This window comes from Maylandia zebra, linkage group LG2 (genome assembly GCF_041146795.1).
Source record: "Maylandia zebra isolate NMK-2024a linkage group LG2, Mzebra_GT3a, whole genome shotgun sequence".
NCBI lineage: Eukaryota > Metazoa > Chordata > Actinopteri > Cichliformes > Cichlidae > Maylandia > Maylandia zebra.
Window position 1 is genome coordinate 45,739,395 of NC_135168.1, and position 19,974 is coordinate 45,759,368.

Below are 19,974 nucleotides of genomic sequence, written 5' to 3' on the forward strand. Positions count from 1 at the left end.
CACATGCTGACAGTAGATATAGCCGCCGAGATTGCCTTTTTATTGCAGGGTTACGTGCAAGATCAGCTGGCGTGATGCAGGTTAACCTATAACCTGCTGGAACAATAAATACACTGATTTCAGCTTGAAGTCTCAGCGGCAGTAATCTCGCACCTTCTGCTGTCTGATGAACACTTTTACTTTCTGTACTTTTTGTACGTCTACCTGAGTTCAAACCTGAACGGCAGAGTATTTGTAGATGCTGGTAACACTGCTTTTAACCTCTCGTTAGTTTCTCCTGGTGACATAATTGCATTTATATTGTGCTTTTTCTAATCTTACTGAGCACTCAAAGTAATGATGTGTGATTAACTTGGGGTTCAAAAGCTTGTAATAATTGTAAATATACTTGTATTGTGAAGATATTTTGTGTGATTCATATTTATACTTTGATACCTCGTACTTATTTTCATATCTGCATCTCGTATTTTTACAGCCTTTTATTTTATTTTATGTTCATTTGAAGCTGCATGCTGTGGGTCATATTGCAAAATTAAAAATAGAGTTGCATATATATTACAAAAAAACCCCATGAAGAATAAAACTACAGCGTGGGTTCTTTTTGAGCAAATCACAATGTTTCTTCCACCATTGATAGAAAGGTGAGAGCCTGTGTGAGGCCTTTTCTTTGACTTAAATAAATGCTTCCTTGGTGAGAACTCAGAGGTTTTGAAACGTGCTGGCCTATTAAAGCAAACATTACAGTGAATGTGCTAAGGTGTTTGCTCAGGGAGCAATGTTGTCACCATAAAAACGTCAACATGCAGGTAAGGAAGTGATAAGAGCAAACATGTTGTAGGTGCGCCAGGGAGATATTGTATATAATGGTACTGTAAGAGCAGATCTAAGGCTATATTTGTGATCATTGGTGCTCCTGTGCCTGTGTGAGGTTAAATTGACCTGCTCTGTCTGGCTCTTTATCTGCGTCAGACTGGAGTTTTACAGCTGTTGAGCAATAGAAATTGCTCCTGGGAGAAGTGACAGCAGCCGCTGCCACGTCTCCAGTCACGCAGCCTCATGCTGGCAAGCGGAGCTGGGCAGAGATCTGCCATCCAAGCAGTCCTTTCAACACCAAATGACTGCCATGTCCCTAGGTCTGCCGGTCACGTTGCCAAAAACACGTTGGAACACCCCACCTGTGCCAAAAATATCAGATATCTGAAGAACATTTACACTGGGGTTCCTTTTTATAGACACAACTATGATGAATTAAAACAGATTATATAACACAAAGAGCCATCTAACATTTGAAATATAACCCAGCCAGTGAAGCATAAAGTGTCACCGCCTGGTGAAACAGCACTTCCTCATCACCGCTGTGGAGCATCTTGAAATCTGCAGTGTACTCAGCGGTCACAACCATTTGCTCTCGGGTTTCTCAAGACATTAACGTGACCTGGGAGACTTTTGCAGTCCGAGCTGTATTACAGAATATCAGTGTCATGGTTCAGACCATTGGAGATTTGTTTGGCTGGAAAACAACATTACAAGGATTTCACTAGTTTACAGGAAGAAATGTCTGACTAAACAAATAATTTAGTGTAGTAAACCCTTGATTTTGTAAAATAGAATATGTTTCAGACAGTTTGAGTGCTAAAAGATAGTTTCCCTGGTGTCAGAGGTTACTTAAGACCTGCTCCTACCTAAGAGATTAAAATATTTCACAAGCTAAATCCTTAAAATCTGAAAAATCTGTGATGTCCAGGATGTACCCTGCCTCTTGTCCACAACAGGATAAGTAGATAAATGGTTAAAAGGATGGATGATGGAGGGTGGGTTAAATATAAATATCTTCAATGTACCAGTGGCTGGACAGAGCTGGACTCAAAGACAGCACAGGAACAAGCTCTGAAGACAAGATCCATAGAGGCTGGGGTCTACCACACGATGCAAGACCCCAGGTGCAGGCTGTGTAAAGATGCCCCTGAGACAATCCTGCACATAACCGCAGGGTGCAAGATGCTAGCAGGCAGGGCATACATGGAACACCATAACCAAGTGGCCGGCATAGTGTAAACCTGCAACACTTGTTTTGTAGCCACATGCAAAGCTGTTAAAACAAGCAAACTTCTGAGCAAACATTTGCTTATATAGACATTCAGAAGTCTGCATGGGCACAGAGCAACATTACTGTAGCTGTGTTTGCACAGTTAGATCACTAATTTGTTGCCAGGCAAAAGACACCAATTTGTTGGTGCTACTGTTCACCACCACAGGAGCACACGGAGCAAAACAGGAATTTTTCAATTAAAGAACTGGGATAATACTCAATAGTTAAGTCACTCACCTGATCTGAGGCCAGTAGAACAGCTTTTCAGTCATTAAATACAAAAGTGAATGCCGAGAGACCCAAATTCAAGCAACAACTGAAGCCGGGCAGAGGAAAAGGAGCACCTCAATGGAGGAAGCACAGCAATTGGTCATGTCCATGGATTTCAAACATTGGGTAGTCATTGTCTGCAAATGATTTTCATCCAAGAATTAAAACCAGTCCTCATATTTAATATATTAGTTTGTCCAATTAATTTTGAGCCTCTAAAAATGGAGTGCTGTGCAATAACTCCTGAACAGTTAATTCAAAACATTTGCAAAACCTCCAGATTTGGGTTACAAAGGTAAAACTATGAAAACTGTGTCTTTGTCCAACAAATTATGGACCTAACTGTATATAACTGGACATTGTAATTCCAATATCTACTCTTAAAGCTCAGTTTTCGGTCTCCACCAGCTGTTTACTGTGTACCAGCTAAGAACTCCATTATATTAAAAGCTAATCTCTAATCATTTGATGGTGTGTACAGTGGATTTTTACAAGCATCAAATTAAAGCAAAGTTAGAAATAGAATAAAAATAAATGAACAGACAGGCAAACATGCCCATGGATTTATTTCTTAGTTATAAATTAGATCAGTGTAAAGGTTGCATTTCTTTTTTTTTAATTCCCCATGTGGCCAGCTGTCACCAGTTGGGTTAACCCAGTTTATCTGAGTGGGCTGAGGCACACTGACCAGCACAGCCATTTTGATTCGCAGCCATCTGTGAGGCCCATTGTGAGAGGAGACAGAGGAGAACTGCAGCCTCTCGCCACAGCACTTTCCATGCAAACTCCCTGACCCCAGCGTCCTCGCTGCTGCTCGCCAGAGGAGCGCCAGTGTGTTGGACCCATTGCTTCCTGGATGGCCCTCACCACATTACAATCTCTTAATCACTGCTGTGCCTTTGAGAGAGAAAAGAGGGAGGGGGAGGGAGTCTCTGCAACTGGATTGGCTGCTCTTGGTGGAGCTGTTGCTAAGGGGAGGGCTTTACTCAGCGATGGATGGATTGATGGATGGATGGGCTTCTGGTTGGAGCAACTTAACATTTAGATCAACTAAATGTGATGAAGCAAATCTTCCAAAACTACTTGAGGTTCAGACCATGTTCTCTGTCACCATTTGCTGTTTTATTATTTATCAAATTTGTCTCACCCAAATAAAGTCTTATCAACCGTGATGGCTCAGTTTGCTTTACTGCCACTTGTCCTCTTGCAGCTACCATTTGTACAGTGTGAGATTTGAACTTTGTTTCAGGATTATTCAGTTCTGATGGGAAAGTTTAGGGTTTAACATTCTGAAACCGATTGTTGGCATTTTGATTTCAGCCAAGTCAACTTTAAGGATTTAATTGCCTAGTTTAAGATTTAAGCAACTTGGCCTGAATATGCATTGAGGTAAGAGTCCAATTACACTTTTAAAAAAATATAAACTTGTGCCCATGTACTTTAGATGATATACTGAAGTGCTTAAAACAGACTCCAGGCAAGTTGCATCAGATACAAGATTAAATGGTGTTGAGATCCCAGCACTGCTTACTCATTTAGTGCCAAAATTGCCACGCCCAGCTAAAACCCTTCTAGAATTATCTTGCAACATCCGCATACTCATGTTAAAATATTAACATTGCACAGGCCGGACCAACATCTATACGTTTTAAGGGTTTCCCCTCAGAAGTTTAGCTAAAGTATCATCTTTCGCCAGGAATGTCACATCAGAGACTAGTTTACATCTGAGCAGAGATTGAGGTAAACATCTATTTATAGGCAGGCTACTTGAGAGAGTCTGAACATCCTTCCTGTTACTAATGACAGACAAGACAAACATTATTAGCTTCATGTTTATTTCCATTTTATTGCATCAATATAAAATTGGATTTTCAAATTAAGTTTCCATAGACAAACATTTAAGCTATATAATGAACAACTTACAGTGACAATGTGGGAAGGAATTGAACATGGTATGGTACAAAAAGTCAAGGCACACCTTGTTGTAGCATTGAGTGGAACGCTTTAAAACCTCTGCAGGCAGGAACCCTTCAGCTCAGCTTTAATAAAATGACCATTTTTACAAGGAGGGACAGAATAGCCAGCATTCAATATCTCCTATGGGCAGAAACTTTATTCACTTCAACTTGAAATTCATGTAAATTTGAAATGCAGATCACGTGAGGGAAAACGTTCTGCCTAAAATCAGAGCTGTGCTTCATCAGGACTTGATTCAGTAAACCTCCACCAAGCACGAACATGCCAGCCTCTCCAGAAGAGGCAGGCTGACGACATGCGCAGGGATCACTGGTTTATTTATTTATTTTATTCATTTGATGGGAGGGGGCGGAGGAGCAGGATGGAAGTTTGAGTGTTATTCAGTAGCAGGAGAAGCCAGGAGTGGTTGCCCTGGTCAGTTTACTGTCCATCTGAGAGTTTTGGAAGAGATCTGACCCATCACAAAACACCTCACTATTTCAAGTCAGTTTGAGGAGAAAAGGGCGAGGAAAACAGATGCAGTTACTTCTATCTCATGAAGTTTCCTCCTCCAATTTCCCTCTTGTACCTGTTGGTGAGGTGGTCTGCCTGCATGGTCAGCTTGGACAGCACGCCAAACAGTCCTCTGAGGTGATAATGAAACTGATGCTGCAGGTCAGCGTTGTCATCCACGTGTATGTCTCCCTTCACCGCCTGCTGCTCTTCCTGCTTCACCGCCATCTCTAGGAAGCTGGCACCGCTGCTCACCTCCCTCTTCAGCAGGCCCCACTCCATGTCGTTCTTTATGGACTTGAGCAGCAGGTAATGCTCGTACATGTCCCTCTGCTTGTTGCTGCACGGCGGTTCGTTGTTGTTGTTAGCCTGCTGCTCGTCCAGCGGCATGTCTCGCAGCAGGCTCGGCACCATGATGGTCTCGTCCATGTTGTTGGTGGCCGCTATGAAGCGGTGCATGACGTTAATGAGGGAGTGCTTGTTGCCGACGGAGTCGCTGCTGATCTGCATCATTTTGAAGGCTGTAAGGTTACAGTGTAGCGCAGACGGGTGGATCTTTAAAGGCAGAGCTGTTTGGCTGGTGATCTGCAAGATGAAGGGAGGGATGATTAGGATGCAGGAAAGGTGCAGGGAGATTGAGCAGACTCTGCAGAAATGCAGCACAGCAAGGGCAAATCCCTCTGAGACAGCTTTACATAATCAGCACGGACAATAAAACACCTGCAGCACGCCGGACTAAAGCCTGGCTGCAGGGGACCGACACCGCGAGCTGACATCTCTAATAGAAAACAGATGAATAAGACTTCCGTATGCTTCCAATCTATACCATCATGCCCGAAGCGCATCACTATGACCTCGATTTCCTGCTGCTGAAATTCAAGCATCCCTTCAGTTAGAGAGGCACTGAGTAAAAGACTGACCTGGAAACCTGAGGGAAAGCTTGCCTGGTGTCCTGGTTGGTTAACTCAAGTTTTCTCAGGCAGCGTACAGCACCCGCTGGGAAGAAAAATAAAAATTTCTTCAGCTGACTGACAGATAAGCGCTGTTTTTATACCCAGCAGCCGGGTTGGGCGGTAGGAAGGACTGAAAGTCCGGCCTCTTTGGGTTTTACTGCAGAGCCAGTTGGGCTGCATGACAACTGCAGGCGGGGCTTCTGCAGCGTCTGATCCAAAATTGACCAATGAAATGAGATCTGGCAGCAGCCACTCAAACATGTTTGTTCTGGGCTCGCCTGCGATTAGCTGCACCCTGTTTACTGCTCATCTTTTCCGGGCCGTTTGTCCCCTGAAGGCAACACTGGTGTAAGTCTCCGTGCAGCTCTTTGCACGTCGGGTTTGTCAAGAGTTGAACTCATAGATGGTTTAAGATTCAACTAAGCATAGTGTGATCCCCCCCATCCCCCCACACACGCTCACTCTCCGTCCTTTATTGGTTTGTATATATCTTGAACAGCACTGCCGCCTGGCGGTTAAGTTGTGTCGGTTCAACTGAAGCGTCCTCGCTGATGCAATACACTCATCCAAACGACACATGACCCCAGGAGCAGCACGTGTCACCAGGTGGAGCATCCACTGTGTCACGGGTGTCCCTAAAAGTCTGGCATAAATTTCAGGCTTTTAGCTGTATTTTCACGAGTTTTACAGCTTTCCCCACTGATAAAGATCTCCCTCGATGCCAATCTTAGTGCAGCAGTTAATTTAATTAATAAATAAACAATAAAATCACAGAAAAGTAGACATTTCTGTTTTGTTTAGGTCCACAGTAAAAGAAGAAAAAAAGATCCAAACAAAAAAGGACATTTTCTGTAAAATAACAATTTTCTGTTTTATAATTACAGGATAATTTACTGTGAATTTACACACTTATTTCTTCCAATTTAAGCCCAAAGAGTCATGCTGGCGGACTTTTTTTATTTACTACAGCAGCATTTCTTTATCTTGTAGAAAAACTGTTGAAATTGCACAAATTTTTCTTATATTAAGATATCTAAGGGATTAAATGTGAAGTTGAAACTTCTTTACACTGACAAAGGGCAGAGTTTCATTCATTTGCCACACTAAGGATCAAAGTGGAGCTGCATTTGGTGCGTCATGTAAAATGAGTTTGACATCCCTGCATTATTGGATTAGTTTCACCTGCAATTTTCCTGAGTAAAACCAGCAGTCAGTGCTTTGAAAAGCATGGCACAAGTTGCCTGTGTCTAAGCTGTGAGCAATAGCCAAAGCTTATACATATTTATAGAAGCCTGCTTGTATTCATCAGCATGAATTCAATTATTTATTTACAGTCTAATGTGTTGGTGTACAGAGGCAAAGCTACAGAAATGGTCTGTGTCCTTGCGTCAAACATCATGCAAATCAAATTTGACCCCACCAGAAACTGGTTACCTCAGGGCAATAAAGCGCTATAAGGGCACTAAAATGTCACAGTTTTCTACATATGCTCATTTTTATTTTAATGAACATCAACTAAATTTTCTTAGAAGCATTTAATGTGTGATTGTATGGTTCCGTGTGTCCGAGTGTGCCTATCATTGATAACTATTCTCTGGAACTTCATGAAACACTTACTGTCTTCAAATTCACTCTCCTTGTTGAAGGAATGGGGCCCAAATACCCAAACACATTCTTTTCTCCCATAAAATATTTATGTGCTCATATCCTGTAAGTTAACATGAGTTCATGCAAGTATTAAATGATGCAATTAAGCAAGTTGTAGCAAGCGAGCACCAGAAAACATAAAACAAGCAGTGTCAAGTATCAGAGTTCAGAAACACAGTTTAAATGTACTAAGTTACATTCCACTACTGCTCATCTAACTCAGTGACGCTGTAGGATTAACAGCACTACGCACCAAGTCTAAGGAAACTTTATTTAACAAACTGCAAATGAGCAACATCTCTCAGGCCTTTGTAGAAGTTTAGAGTTCAATCAGCATAGACTGTGTTGATATTTATTTTGTCAACAACGGCATATTACCAAAGCACAGAGGTATAACTGGTGGTTATACCTCCTGCACATGCACATCATGTCAGCTACACCCAGTGACTGTTTCGTTTGCTGTGCAAACAGTTAAACCTGAAATTAAAGAGACGTAGGTTGTGCTTTTATTCTTTGGCCACAATAATAATTTTTTCCCCCAAGGCTTTTTAGAACGAAAAAAGGTTTATTTGAATGAAATATCAAACCATTGTGCAAAGACCTACCACCTTCATACACATCAGGAGAAACGACTAGCCAGAGAAAATACAACAGCTGCAGTGAAGCACGAGATTCAACAACGAGGTGATCGAGCTGACAGCGTGTAGCCTTGTTACAGCCGTTTACATCTTTTACTATGCTGAGTGGTAGAAGTGAAGAACAATGTGGTGTTCACCCTTTAACTTCACCCCTGCAAATTATAGAAGTTAGGTAATGAAGGGGAGTCTGGTTTTCCTGGCTGTCAGCCACAGCCATGGATGAAAGTTCAAGGCCGCACTGTGTTTTTAGTGTGTAGTTTAATAGTGTAACTGTGTGACAGGTCTTTACGTTACAGATGCAATTCGAGTGCATTATGGGAAAAAAAAAAAAAAAAAGGGAATCTTGACAAAGTGGATGGTAAATTCTTATTTGATCATTCAGGCATTTTTAGTATTTTTATGTGCAGTTACTTTAATCGCACATCAAACATGCTATTTAAATCCATAAAGTTGTCTTCCACTGAAAAACAGAGATGCTTTCATATCTTGAAGTTTATTAGCATTCTTCTAAAGGCCCCAAATATCCAGGGCATGTTTGTCTGCCAAAAATCACCTGCTGCCAGAATATTTGTGTTTCTTTCTTTTTTTGTGAGCAAACAGCTGTACAGACAGTTGCTAAGAACGCACACTGTCAGAGACACTGGATTTCATCTTTTATTTTCAAGTATTTCACATGCATCCACACAAGAATAACACTAACACTGAAAACTGTGGTAAGAAGTCAGGTGTAGTTGGCACACATAATTGGTAGGGCTGGCTTTCCCACACAGCTCCTATAAATCATTTGTACTTGATTTCAGGAAGGTGACCTGTCCATTTCCAGGGCTTATAAAGGCTTCACACATAAAGATACAGACGTTTAACATTAACAGCTTATTGTCTACATTTCATCTGCTCAGCTACAGACTACTAGCGAAAAAATTATAACACAAGGCAACTGCGAAACAAGAAATGAAAATGTTGCTGTCAAATTAACTCAAATAAAAAAGTGACACTAATACACAACATAAACACTAAATGTAATTTCCCTAATTTACTCCCAGAATAACAAATGACCTGTGAAATGTTTTATCTTTGGTCACACCAAGTTCCGAGTATTCTCCCTTTTTGATGCTCCGCAGACATGATTCCCTTGTGCATTGGTGAGATTGAATAAAAGAAAAAGCGGTGAGTGTCTTCCATCTCTAAAATTACATGATAAGAAACACAAAGACAAAATATTAAAATCCCAACTCAGTTCGCACCAGGACCGGCTCATCAGTGACCTGCAAATAGAAGCAGAAAGACCATTACAAATCCTCCTCAGAACAATCTGTATGACTTGCTGTTATGATAACTCCCTCATAAAAGACATACCTGTGGCAGGTGACTGTTAGACCATCTCATACTGGTTGTTGGTGATGTATCGAGACAAGCAGCAGGCCAGGAACATCCCAATGAGCTGAAACCACAGTACACAAATTTCAATCTGTGGCCCAAACTGACATCTGAAAATTTTTTTTCTATGGCTTCCTGAAACCTTAAATTACTTAAAAAACAAAACATAACAAAAAAAACAAAAACAAAACAAGCAACAATTACTTCCTTTTTTGTGTTTTCACAGATTTACTTACATCTTGTATTCATTAGCAAGACGCATGACATCTGCATTAAATTATTCTGTTCTTTTGTCCCATTTTTAGTTTTTTTTTTTTTTAAGTCAACGTTTAAATGATTCTCTTTCTTATACTTTGTTAATTCCTGGGTTTTGATATTTTTGTGTGGATGGATGCTGGATAACGTGGCAGCTGTACTGATCTGCTGAGGAGAAGAGAGCTGAATGTAAAAGCAAAGCTGTTCAGTTACCCGTCGATCTGCGTTCCTGCTCTCACTAATGTCCACGAGCTGTGGGCATCGTGGATATAAGAGACAGGAATTAGAAATGCCTCCTGGGACGCCTCCTATGTGAGGTGTTTCAAGCACTTTCAATTGGGAGGAGGCCAGGGGGCAGACCCAGGACATGTTTGACAGATACTGTCTCTCAGCTGGTTTGAGAACACTTCTGTGAGGAGCTGGAGAAGATGTCTGGGTGTCTATGCTTAGACTCCTGCCCCGACAACCAAGGTCAGTGACAAAAAAAAATTACTAGATGAATAATCAGACAATGTTACGGTAATTTAAACATGTTTTCTAACTATTCTTTCCTTATGGCTCATGTTTGAAATAAATTTAAAACATGGGTGATTATAGTGACCCATTTGATTTAGGGGCTGTTTAAACTGGGTATTTAAATGACTTTCACCATTACTGTAGCAATGTTGTTTGTTTACTCAGGTTTTGTGTTGGTTTCTGGAGACTTGGAAAGATTTTACATTTGTCTTAACTGGAAAGCACTTGGGTCAAGTCTACTTAAATAAAAGTGACTTGACTTCTCGTATGACTGGAAAACTGTGGCTATACCGCAGAACCACAAGTTGCACAGTTTTCCACTTATAACCTTCACTTACTCTAAGTCAGAGCTTTGCATGGAGCAGCCACACTAATGCTCAGACAGGCTACAAGTAACTGTAAACATTAACTACACTGTGAGTCACTCTGAAAGAACTAGGAAGATCCTTCTCCACACCTGTGCTACAATGGTGGAAAAGAAGTATACAAAAACTTCAGCATGACAAAGAACCAGTCGATAATATAGCATCTGTGAAAGATCATTATTAAGTGGAGGTATGAAAAGAATTTGGGGTAATTCCTGTTGCTGCTTTGTGCAAAAATGACCTACAGTGGGGCAAAAAAGTATTTAGTCAGCCACCGATTGTGCAAGTTCCCCCACTTAAAATGATGACAGAGGTCAGTAATTTGCACCAGAGGTACACTTCAACTGTGAGAGACAGAATGTGGAAAAAAAAAAAAAAAAAAAAAAAATCCATGAATCCACATGGTAGGATTTGTAAAGAATTCATTCGTAAATCAGGGTGGAAAATAAGTATTTGGTCACCTCAAACAAGGAAAATCTCTGGCTCTCACAGACCTGTAACGTCTTCTGTAAGAAGCTTTTCTGTCCCCCACTCGTTACCTGTATGAATGGCACCTGTTTGAACTCATCATCTGTATAAAAGACACCTGTCCACAGCCTCAAACAGTCAGACTCCAAACTCCGCCATGGCCAAGACCAAAGAGCTTTCGAAGGACACCAGGAAAAGTATTGTAGACCTGCACCAGACTGGGAAGAGTGAATCTACAATAGGCAAGCAGCTTGGTGTGAAAAAATCAACTGCGGGAGCAATCATCAGAAAATGGAAGACATACAAGACCACTGATAATCTCCCTCGATCTGGGGCTCCACGCAAGATCTCATCCCGTGGGGTCAAAATGATCATGAGAACGGTGAGCAAAGATCCCAGAACCACACGGGGGGACCTGGTGAATGACCTGCAGAGAGCTGGGACCAAAGTAACAAAGGTCACCATCAGTAACACACTACAACGGCAGGGAATCAAATCCCGCAGTGCCAGACGTGTTCCGCTGCTGAAGCCAGTGCATGTCCAGGCCCGTCTGAAGTTTGCCAGAGAGCACATGGATGATACAGCAGAGGATTGGGAGAATGTCATGTGGTCAGATGAAACCAAAGTAGAACTTTTTGGTATAAACTCAACTCGTCGTGTTTGGAGGAAGAAGAATACTGAGTTGCATCCCAAGAACACCATACCTACTGTGAAGCATGGGGGTGGAAACATCATGCTATGGGGCTGTTTTCCTGCCAAGGGGACAGGACGACTGATCCGTGTTAAGGACAGAATGAATGGGGCCATGTATCGTGAGATTTTGAGCCAAAACCTCCTTCCATCAGTGAGAACTTTGAAGATGAAACGAGGCTGGGTCTTCCAACATGACAATGATCCAAAACACACCGCCCGGGCAACAAAGGAGTGGCTCCGTAAGAAGCATTTGAAAGTCCTGGAGTGGCCTAGTCAGTCTCCAGACCTCAACCCCATAGAAAATCTGTGGCGGGAGTTGAAAGTCCGTGTTGCTCGGCGACAGCCCCAAAACATCACTGCTCTCGAGAAGATCTGCATGGAGGAATGGGCCAAAATACCAGCTACTGTGTGTGCAAACCTGGTAAAGACCTATAGTAAACGTTTGACCTCTGTTATTGCCAACAAAGGTTATGTTACAAAGTATTGAGTTGTATTTTTGTTATTGACCAAATACTTATTTTCCACCCTGATTTACCAATAAATTCTTTACAAATCCTACCATGTGGATTCATGGATTTTTTTTTTTCCACATTCTGTCTCTCACAGTTGAAGTGTACCTCTGGTGCAAATTACTGACCTCTGTCATCATTTTAAGTGGGGGAACTTGCACAATCGGTGGCTGACTAAATACTTTTTTGCCCCACTGTACAAGTGATTTTAGCAATGCACACTGGGCAACGTGGCTCAATAAACTTGAGTCTGATATCAGAATGTAGACTGTATGAGGGGAATAACTGCTGAATCAGAGCCAAGATGCACAGCCGCTGTGGCTCTGCTCTAGGTCTCCATGCTACGTCCCCCTTGGTGCAGTCTTGAGAACAGCTGGAGAACACATCACACAAACAAGCTTATGTTGCCACATTTCAACTAGATTTTCTCTCACTGTTGGAAATCATTTCCTGCTGTGTTCCTGTTTGTTGGTTAGTAGAGGTGGGTCACAGCAAAAAAAAAAAAAAAAATTCAAGACAAACCCTCCAGCTGATCTGCCCGTCCTTTTATTTTCATCCTAACGTGGTGAAAACTGAGCTTTTTCATTAATAGAACAGAGAGTAGAAACATCCTGTCTCAAAGTGACGATGAAAAACCTTTTCTTATACTTATTACTTTGAGGCAGACTGCTGCGATTCCTTAGGCTTAAAACATTCCTTTTTGTTAAAGCAGGATCAGGTGAGCCTGAAACATTCCCATAGTCACATTAATACAGTGAGGATTTTTCTCCACTCCTCTTTTCAATCCTGACGTGTTTACATGCCAATACTGCACGTCACAAACTTTTGTCTACTCTCCCACAGTTTGTGTTCTGTCCTCGCCTCTCTGTGGTTGCCTCTCCCCGAGGGTGGTTTTGCTGGGCGTTCTTTCTTCCCACAGTCACCAAGTCCTTGCTCATAGGATAATTTGGTTGTTGGGCTCTCTCTCTAACATTTTAGGGTCTTCACGTTATAATATAAAGTGGCTTGGGGTGACCGCTGTGAATTGGCACTACATAAATCACATTTAACTGAATTAACATAGGTTGGTTATTACTTCAAGAAAAACAATACTAATTGGTTCCTACATCCGGCTTCAATTGTTCAGCTTTTCTTTGGTTTGTAGCCACAAACGGTTTCCATATAACAGAATATTAGACATACCTGAAAGAAGGCAATTCCAAAAGAAATCCCAGCAATTATTCCCAGGTTGTTCTCCATTGTGGTGCTTACCAGCACAAAGCAGCCCTTCACAACAGGAAAAAAAAACCCCTCAGAATTAAACAAAGTTATATTGAACCAAAACCTTTTACAAATACAGCTGACCATCTTTGAGATGAACTGCTTGTTCCAAACTCACCGTTGTGTACACCACATTCTCAGCCTTGGCAAGATCCTTCAGTGTTTCTGGTGAGCAGTTATCGCTGTCTTTACAGCAGCTGACCGGGATGCCTTTCTCTTGAAAGTACTTTGTATTGTTCCAGTCTGTGTAATTATACACCCCGCAGCAGTGCAACTAAAAGCAAAGAGTCACAACAAAAAAAAGAAAAGAAAACAAAGCTATGTTGTGGATTCTCCCTTTGAGAAGACAGTGATGAGAGCAACATGGTTCAAGGAGAGTGCTCCTGTGCGTTCAGTGTTGAGTTGACCTTTAAAATGTTCATATAAACAAGAGCCCTCTGGTGTGTACAGAGAAACAAAGTCAGATAAATGCAACGCCACTAGGGTGATGGAAAATCTCCCACTTACATTCCTCTGGATGGTGTCCACTGGATTCTTGCTCTCCGTGCCGTTGTACTTTATCACTGCGTTTTTATAGCCGTTGTTCAGTGTGGCTTTGATCTGATGAGTTCAAAATAAAGGCGTCACATACATAACAGAGGGGTTGACTTTGAGTTGTGCTAGCTGAAACCTGACAGAGATAACGGGTATCACAATAGTGGTATTCATCTTTTCGCTGCAGACGCTGCACACGCTCATGTGATTGCACGACTTCACCGTTTGTGATGTTGAACTTGTTTTAACCTGTTTCAAGAAACTTTCACCCATGAAAATAAATGACAAACATTCCCTCAGTGTCATGTTACAGTTTCATTTTGATTCAAGCGTACCAACTGTAAGTTTAACCCACCTCATGTCAAAAAATATTTCCATTTCCTCACCTCATGCCTGAAGATGAAGCCTGAAACTCCAGCCACGAGCTCAGCCAGGAAGACCAAGGTCAAAAACATGGCATACTGAGAAACACAAAAGACAAAAAACAGTCATGTAAGGTTATTTCTGAGACTGGGAATGTTTCCTACTGCTCTTTCACCGACCAGTTTGAGCATCCACGGGCTGCCACGGCATGTGGCGAAGCAGCCGAACAGTCCGAAGATAACGATGATGGCTCCGGTCCCGATGAGGACATATGGCGCGTTGGTGCTCTCCTCAGCAGCCAGGGAGAAATAGGTCTCCAAGCTTACCTTCCCCCACACGCCAACGGCCAGCAGGATCACGCCTGTGACCTGGAGACAACAGAAGAGCGAGTCAGCTCAAGAATCAAAGATCAACAGAGAAACGCAAGGAAGGCTTTTAGGACCTGTGACTGATACGGGTCAAGCCCAACCAGTTACTTAAGAGTGTGGTTAGCATTCAGGAACACAATCATTTCATTTCAATTTATTATGTAGCTCTAGGGAAAATCATAAACAATGAGCAGCTTAATTAAAGAAAGAGAAAGCTAATTAATTTATCTGTGGATCACCAGGGGGGGAAATATCTACTGACTTCAGCTTCCAAAATATAAAGATCTCTTTTTTGTCACATATGATAATAAAACCATTTTTTGGTAATTATAGACACTTAAAAACATTTTAAATCTATTATTCTGCATGTGTATGTACTCTGACAGACTGGTGATCTACCTTGAATCTCACTTTTACTTGAGAACCGTGTCGGTCTGCATCCAGAGAAAACACAATTTCCCTTAGCGACTTCCTTTATTAAATCTGCACTGATCTCAGGGGAGCAAATGTAGATGAGGCAGGGGGTAGATTGTATCTGAGGCAAACAGGATACAGCCTTTCCGTTCACAATACACGCTTAATATGCTGTGGATTATTCATCTACTCGCCTCGCGTGTTTTAGTAAGAACACGCCTGGGATTCGAGCCTCAGTCTGTGATTTAATCTCAATCTCAGCAGCTTTTCCTTTAACGCTCCCCCACACAAGTCATTAGCCTGAGGGGAGGCATCGGCTCAGCCAGGCAGCAGCAATAAATTGTCAGATAAAAGCACAGCCCTGAACTCTGTGTTAGCAGAAGCAGGAGCCTCACAGGGCTGTTTGCTCAGAGCAAAGACTAACACTGAGAACAACTGTAAGCATCTGTTTTCCTCCACAGACAAGCTTGTGTTTGTTTCGTGAAGAAACGTGATTTAAGCGTAAATGGGTCCGGCAACAAGAAATTACTGTTGCGTTTATTTTTGGTTATTAAACTGTGAAAATAATAAAACATGTTATTTCCCAACTGCAGAAATTTAAACCACAAGCTCTAATTTGAAGATATATTCAGTTTTTTTACTCCTGTAAATAACAAAGGGAAGCAGGGTTTCACTGATATATTACCTGAAGATGATAACAGGTGATAATTGCTCTGCTTTTTAAAAATGTGCAAATTAGATCAGGGTTTTTCCTACTTCAAAATAAGCCTGTGTATAGTTAAAGCAACAACATTAAGTAGTTGCATTTACTTGTTCCTGATAAACACGTTTTAACCTGAGTCAGGAAATCAAAGTAAAACCACTTTTGATCAACGTCATCACCCCCCCTACTGATAAACAGTGCATTTTGCTGTAACTTCTGGCAATCTGATTAGTAAAAAAAATATTTTATGCATAAGTTTATGAAACCCCTATTTAAATGTTTTTAATTATGATCAGATTACATTGTCATTTGGAGTTGCCAACATGTTTCTAATGCAGGAAAGACACTGAAGATCAATTTGATCTGTTTTGGCTGATTAACTCTTCAGACAGTGTGTTAACTGAAAGTTGGGTCATTATATTAAAATGAGGCATTGTAAACAGAATAGTTGATCCTCTGTAGGCCACTATATCAGACTTTTGTGCCCTTTTATTTATTTATTTTTTTTAAATTGGCCCACAAAAGTCAGTTAATTTATATACCACTAGTTAAAAACAAACAAACAAAAAAAACAAAAACAAGTAAGCTTTGAGCCCCTGTAGGCTCATCCCTGCTGTTATTGTTGCTGGAGACACGCTGACTGCTGTGAGCCTACAGCAAAGTTTAACCAAATATCTGAGAGTCTAAGCTTGCAGTTTGCACACGCACATCTTTAATTAAACACTTACTAATTCAGCTTCGCTGTCACGGTGTAAAACAAACCGGCTTGGATTGGAGAAGCTAAAAACATCACCATCTTTAAAAGTTTGCTTCAAAGGGGAAGTGGCTGGTGGAAACACAGTCACTGGTACAAAAAGAGGAAGTGGCAACAAGTTGCCCAATGCACTTTTTCACTAGCCCCACCACAAAAAAAAAAAGAAAAAAAAAAAGGGGGGGCCCAAAATAAACTAGCCAAAAATAAATTCATTAATAAAAATGAAAAACTGCATTTTTCTTCTAAACATTTGTACTTCCCTAAGGAAAACCATCCAACCACAGCTGCAAATTAGCACTAGATCAAATGAAATAATCTATGTACAAAATTAAATGATTAACTGTGGAGCTTTAAACAGTTTTGTTTAGAGTAAACAAGAAATCTGAAGAGTTATTCTGCACTCCAATCTGGGTTTTATTCCATAAATCATCTCATGTAGTATTCTTGTTGCACGTGTATATAAAAACCCAGCTTCAATGAAATGTCATCTTATCATGATATGAAACTGAGCTGCAATCATCAAATTATCTCTGACATTTTCAGACAAAACCATTAATCATCTACTCATAAAAAAAATAACAGTTTCAGCAAACTGTGTGGAAGAAAAATTACTAGTTGAAGCCGTACATCAAATCCTCTAATCTGAGAAGTATGCAGAGGTTTTGAACAACAGCTGTGCATTAAAAAGAAAAGGGGAACAAAAAACTGAGAACTAGATGAGATGAAATGCTAGGATGAGATGATCACTATATGGCAGCACAGGTTAACAGCAACACAAACTGAGAGTTTTTATTCCCCAGAGTTACTGCAAGACTCTTTTATCAGACATTAATAGCAGTGTACTGATTTATCTGCCAAGGGGTGTAACAAAGGTAACTGATCACAGAGTGATGACGGTCAATCTGCTGTGTAACACCAATTTTACACTGGCTAAAGGTCAAAGGACACTGTGATGAGAGTGTGGCAACAAAAACAAAGTAAACCAACAACATACATCTAATGGCATCGACTACTGCCCAAAATGTTTGCTAGTTCTACTGATGGACTGGTAAATGAGCAAAATAACCACTATAGCCGATTATACAGGCGACCAGGTGCCTTGTCCCACACTTTGTCTGGCTCTAGTTTACACAAGTCACGATATGTTATCTCACAAGAAAAAATGGTCTCAAAGTAGATATATGAATGCATCCCGAATGTTTAGCAGTAATGTGGCACAAGGTCAACAATTTTAACAGTTTAACGGAGAAACGGGAGGAATGCAGTCAAATTAAAAGCCTTCCACAAGTCACCTGGGATCGGGTCACAATATTAATTTCCTCGTAGTTAATTAAACATTAAGTTTAATTAAGTTTCAGTCAGACATAAGATGTAATGTATTTACTTTATTAAATATCCGTTAAAAAAACAAAAACAAACAAACAAAATAAAATGTGACACTGAGGTTTGAGAAGTGCATTAGTGACTTTATTAGTGTACTTTAACGGCTAACGGCAACTTCCAGGGGTAATAAAGGCGAACACTGGGTGGATTTTTTTCCACAAGTGGTTATTACCGTCGACATAAAACTATCTCTACTCTGACTCGTGGACATTTTTTTCAGAAAATTTAACTTGTGCAGTGATTTCAAGAAACCGTGTCGTGAGCCTCGTTGGCAAAGCCGCTGCTCGGAGCCCATTGTTGCTCCTTCGTTAGCCTGTAGCCCCCTACTCCCCTTCCCTTTTGCAAGTCCGGCGACTCACCCAGAAAATTAGGCTGTAGGATATGAGGAAAGTCTTCAGGCAGGTAATCACTGGCTTCGTCTGAAGCCGGCGAGACGGTGGCGACATGTTGGAGTTTAGTTTTTTAACTGAAAAAAAGAGGAAAAAACTTCACCTCCCAGCGTCCAGAAACGAAGAGAGAAGAAGGGAAAAAAGTTCTGGATCTGAGGAGAGAGGGGGAAGTGTCGTCACTTACCCAGACTCACTTTCCTGGAGGATAAACAGCTCAGCTGGACAGACTAGCGTCAAGTCCGCAACAGCGACAGCGGTAAAACACCACACGCGCAAACAGCTATCAAAATAAAAGCCCAGCTGCGACGGTTTTTTTTGTGTGTTTTTTTTTAAGGGAGACGGTGTCCAACATGCGGTCCGGGGGCAGAATTGGGCCGCCACAGGGTCCCACTCGGACTGTTTGATGTGAAGTCATTTACTGCTTCAGTTTTTCAATATAATTAATTTCTTCTTGTTTTCTGCTGATGTTAGCCTTCCTGCACAGGAGTGATACTGTATGGCAAGCATTTCTAGACCAATACCAGCTGATGGAACCATAAGGAGGTGCAAGCGGTGGGAAATGTTCACAGCTTTTAGTGTTACCAGCTGTTCCTGCGCATGGAGGAGAGGCTGGGTGCTTCCTTTACTTAGTGAGGGACTGGGAGTTAGTGAATGGCTGTTTACCTGTGAGTGATTCTGCCTGTGCAGCAGTAGTTTTCATTTTCCTTGCCAGGATAGACCATTTTTTAGGATTTGTTTCTGTGTTTAGACCCCACACATAGGGGTGGAGGAGTCCTGTCAACAGACCTGTCACCAAGTTATTCTAATGATTGTATGTTTAATCTCTTAATCATTTGTTATCTCATAAGGCCATTTGTTTTTTGTAAAACAGGCTGCAGCATGAGCCCAGAAGCTCATAAATTTAGCAATTCCTGGCTAATTACATCCCATCCCCATAAGAAATGGTTCTGACTTCCAAGAATTGCAGTTGTCCCAGTTTGCTGTGGTATTCATGATTGTGGCTTTTTGGCTGTGCAGGGTTTATAGTGTGATTTTGATCAACTGAGTTATCCACTTGCTGTGTAGCGTTTGGGTCTGAGGCAAATTTGCAAAGTGTCACGGTCCTGGGTCATTTTGACCCAGCATTTTCAGTTCTTATATTCCTTTGTATTATGGTTTGTATTCTGATCCTTTTATCATGCTTTGTTTATTAGTATTATTCTATGTTTCAGTTATTCTTTGTGAGGGATTAGTTCTTAGGTTGTGTCTCTCGTTTAGTATAAGTTCAGTTCAGTGTCTGTTTCCTGTTTCCCGTTTTATTGTGAAAGGTTGTGCCTCATCTCAGTGTGTCTAGCTCCCCGTGTCTCGTTAGCCCAAACCCTCCCAGCTGTGTCTCCCTCCTGTTTTCCATTCCCCGATTACTCCCCTGTGTATATAAGCCCTGTGTTTTCCTGCGTTCTCTGTCGCCTCGTACCCTCAGCTAGCTGTGTGTTCTGCTTCTGTGTTTAATCACCTGCGCCAGTTTAGTATTTCTTTTCCAGTGTTCCCGTCCTGTGTTCAGACTTTTGTTGGTCTTTT

At 41.3% G+C, this 19,974-nt stretch overlaps 2 protein-coding genes across 2 annotated transcripts; both read right to left on the reverse strand.

The window, feature by feature from the left end:
- Positions 1-4,177: 4,177 nt before the first annotated feature.
- mid1ip1l (MID1 interacting protein 1, like) lies at positions 4,178-5,906 on the reverse strand. Its single transcript, XM_004545735.5, has 2 exons — positions 5,749-5,906; positions 4,178-5,413 (listed from the first exon to the last, which is right to left on the reverse strand). Exon 2 carries the CDS (start codon positions 5,339-5,341, stop codon positions 4,865-4,867), a length of 477 nt encoding a protein of 158 aa, XP_004545792.1. The 5' UTR covers positions 5,342-5,413; positions 5,749-5,906; the 3' UTR covers positions 4,178-4,864.
- Positions 5,907-8,707: 2,801 nt separating this feature from the next.
- Positions 8,708-18,732, reverse strand: tspan6 (tetraspanin 6). The gene is made up of 9 exons (XM_014412539.3): positions 18,602-18,732; positions 18,388-18,494; positions 14,586-14,774; positions 14,430-14,504; positions 14,017-14,109; positions 13,628-13,783; positions 13,432-13,515; positions 9,423-9,507; positions 8,708-9,331 (listed from the first exon to the last, which is right to left on the reverse strand). The coding sequence occupies exons 2-8, from the start codon at positions 18,472-18,474 to the stop codon at positions 9,439-9,441; spliced, it is 753 nt and encodes a 250-aa protein (XP_014268025.1). The 5' UTR covers positions 18,475-18,494; positions 18,602-18,732; the 3' UTR covers positions 8,708-9,331; positions 9,423-9,438.
- Positions 18,733-19,974: the final 1,242 nt, after the last annotated feature.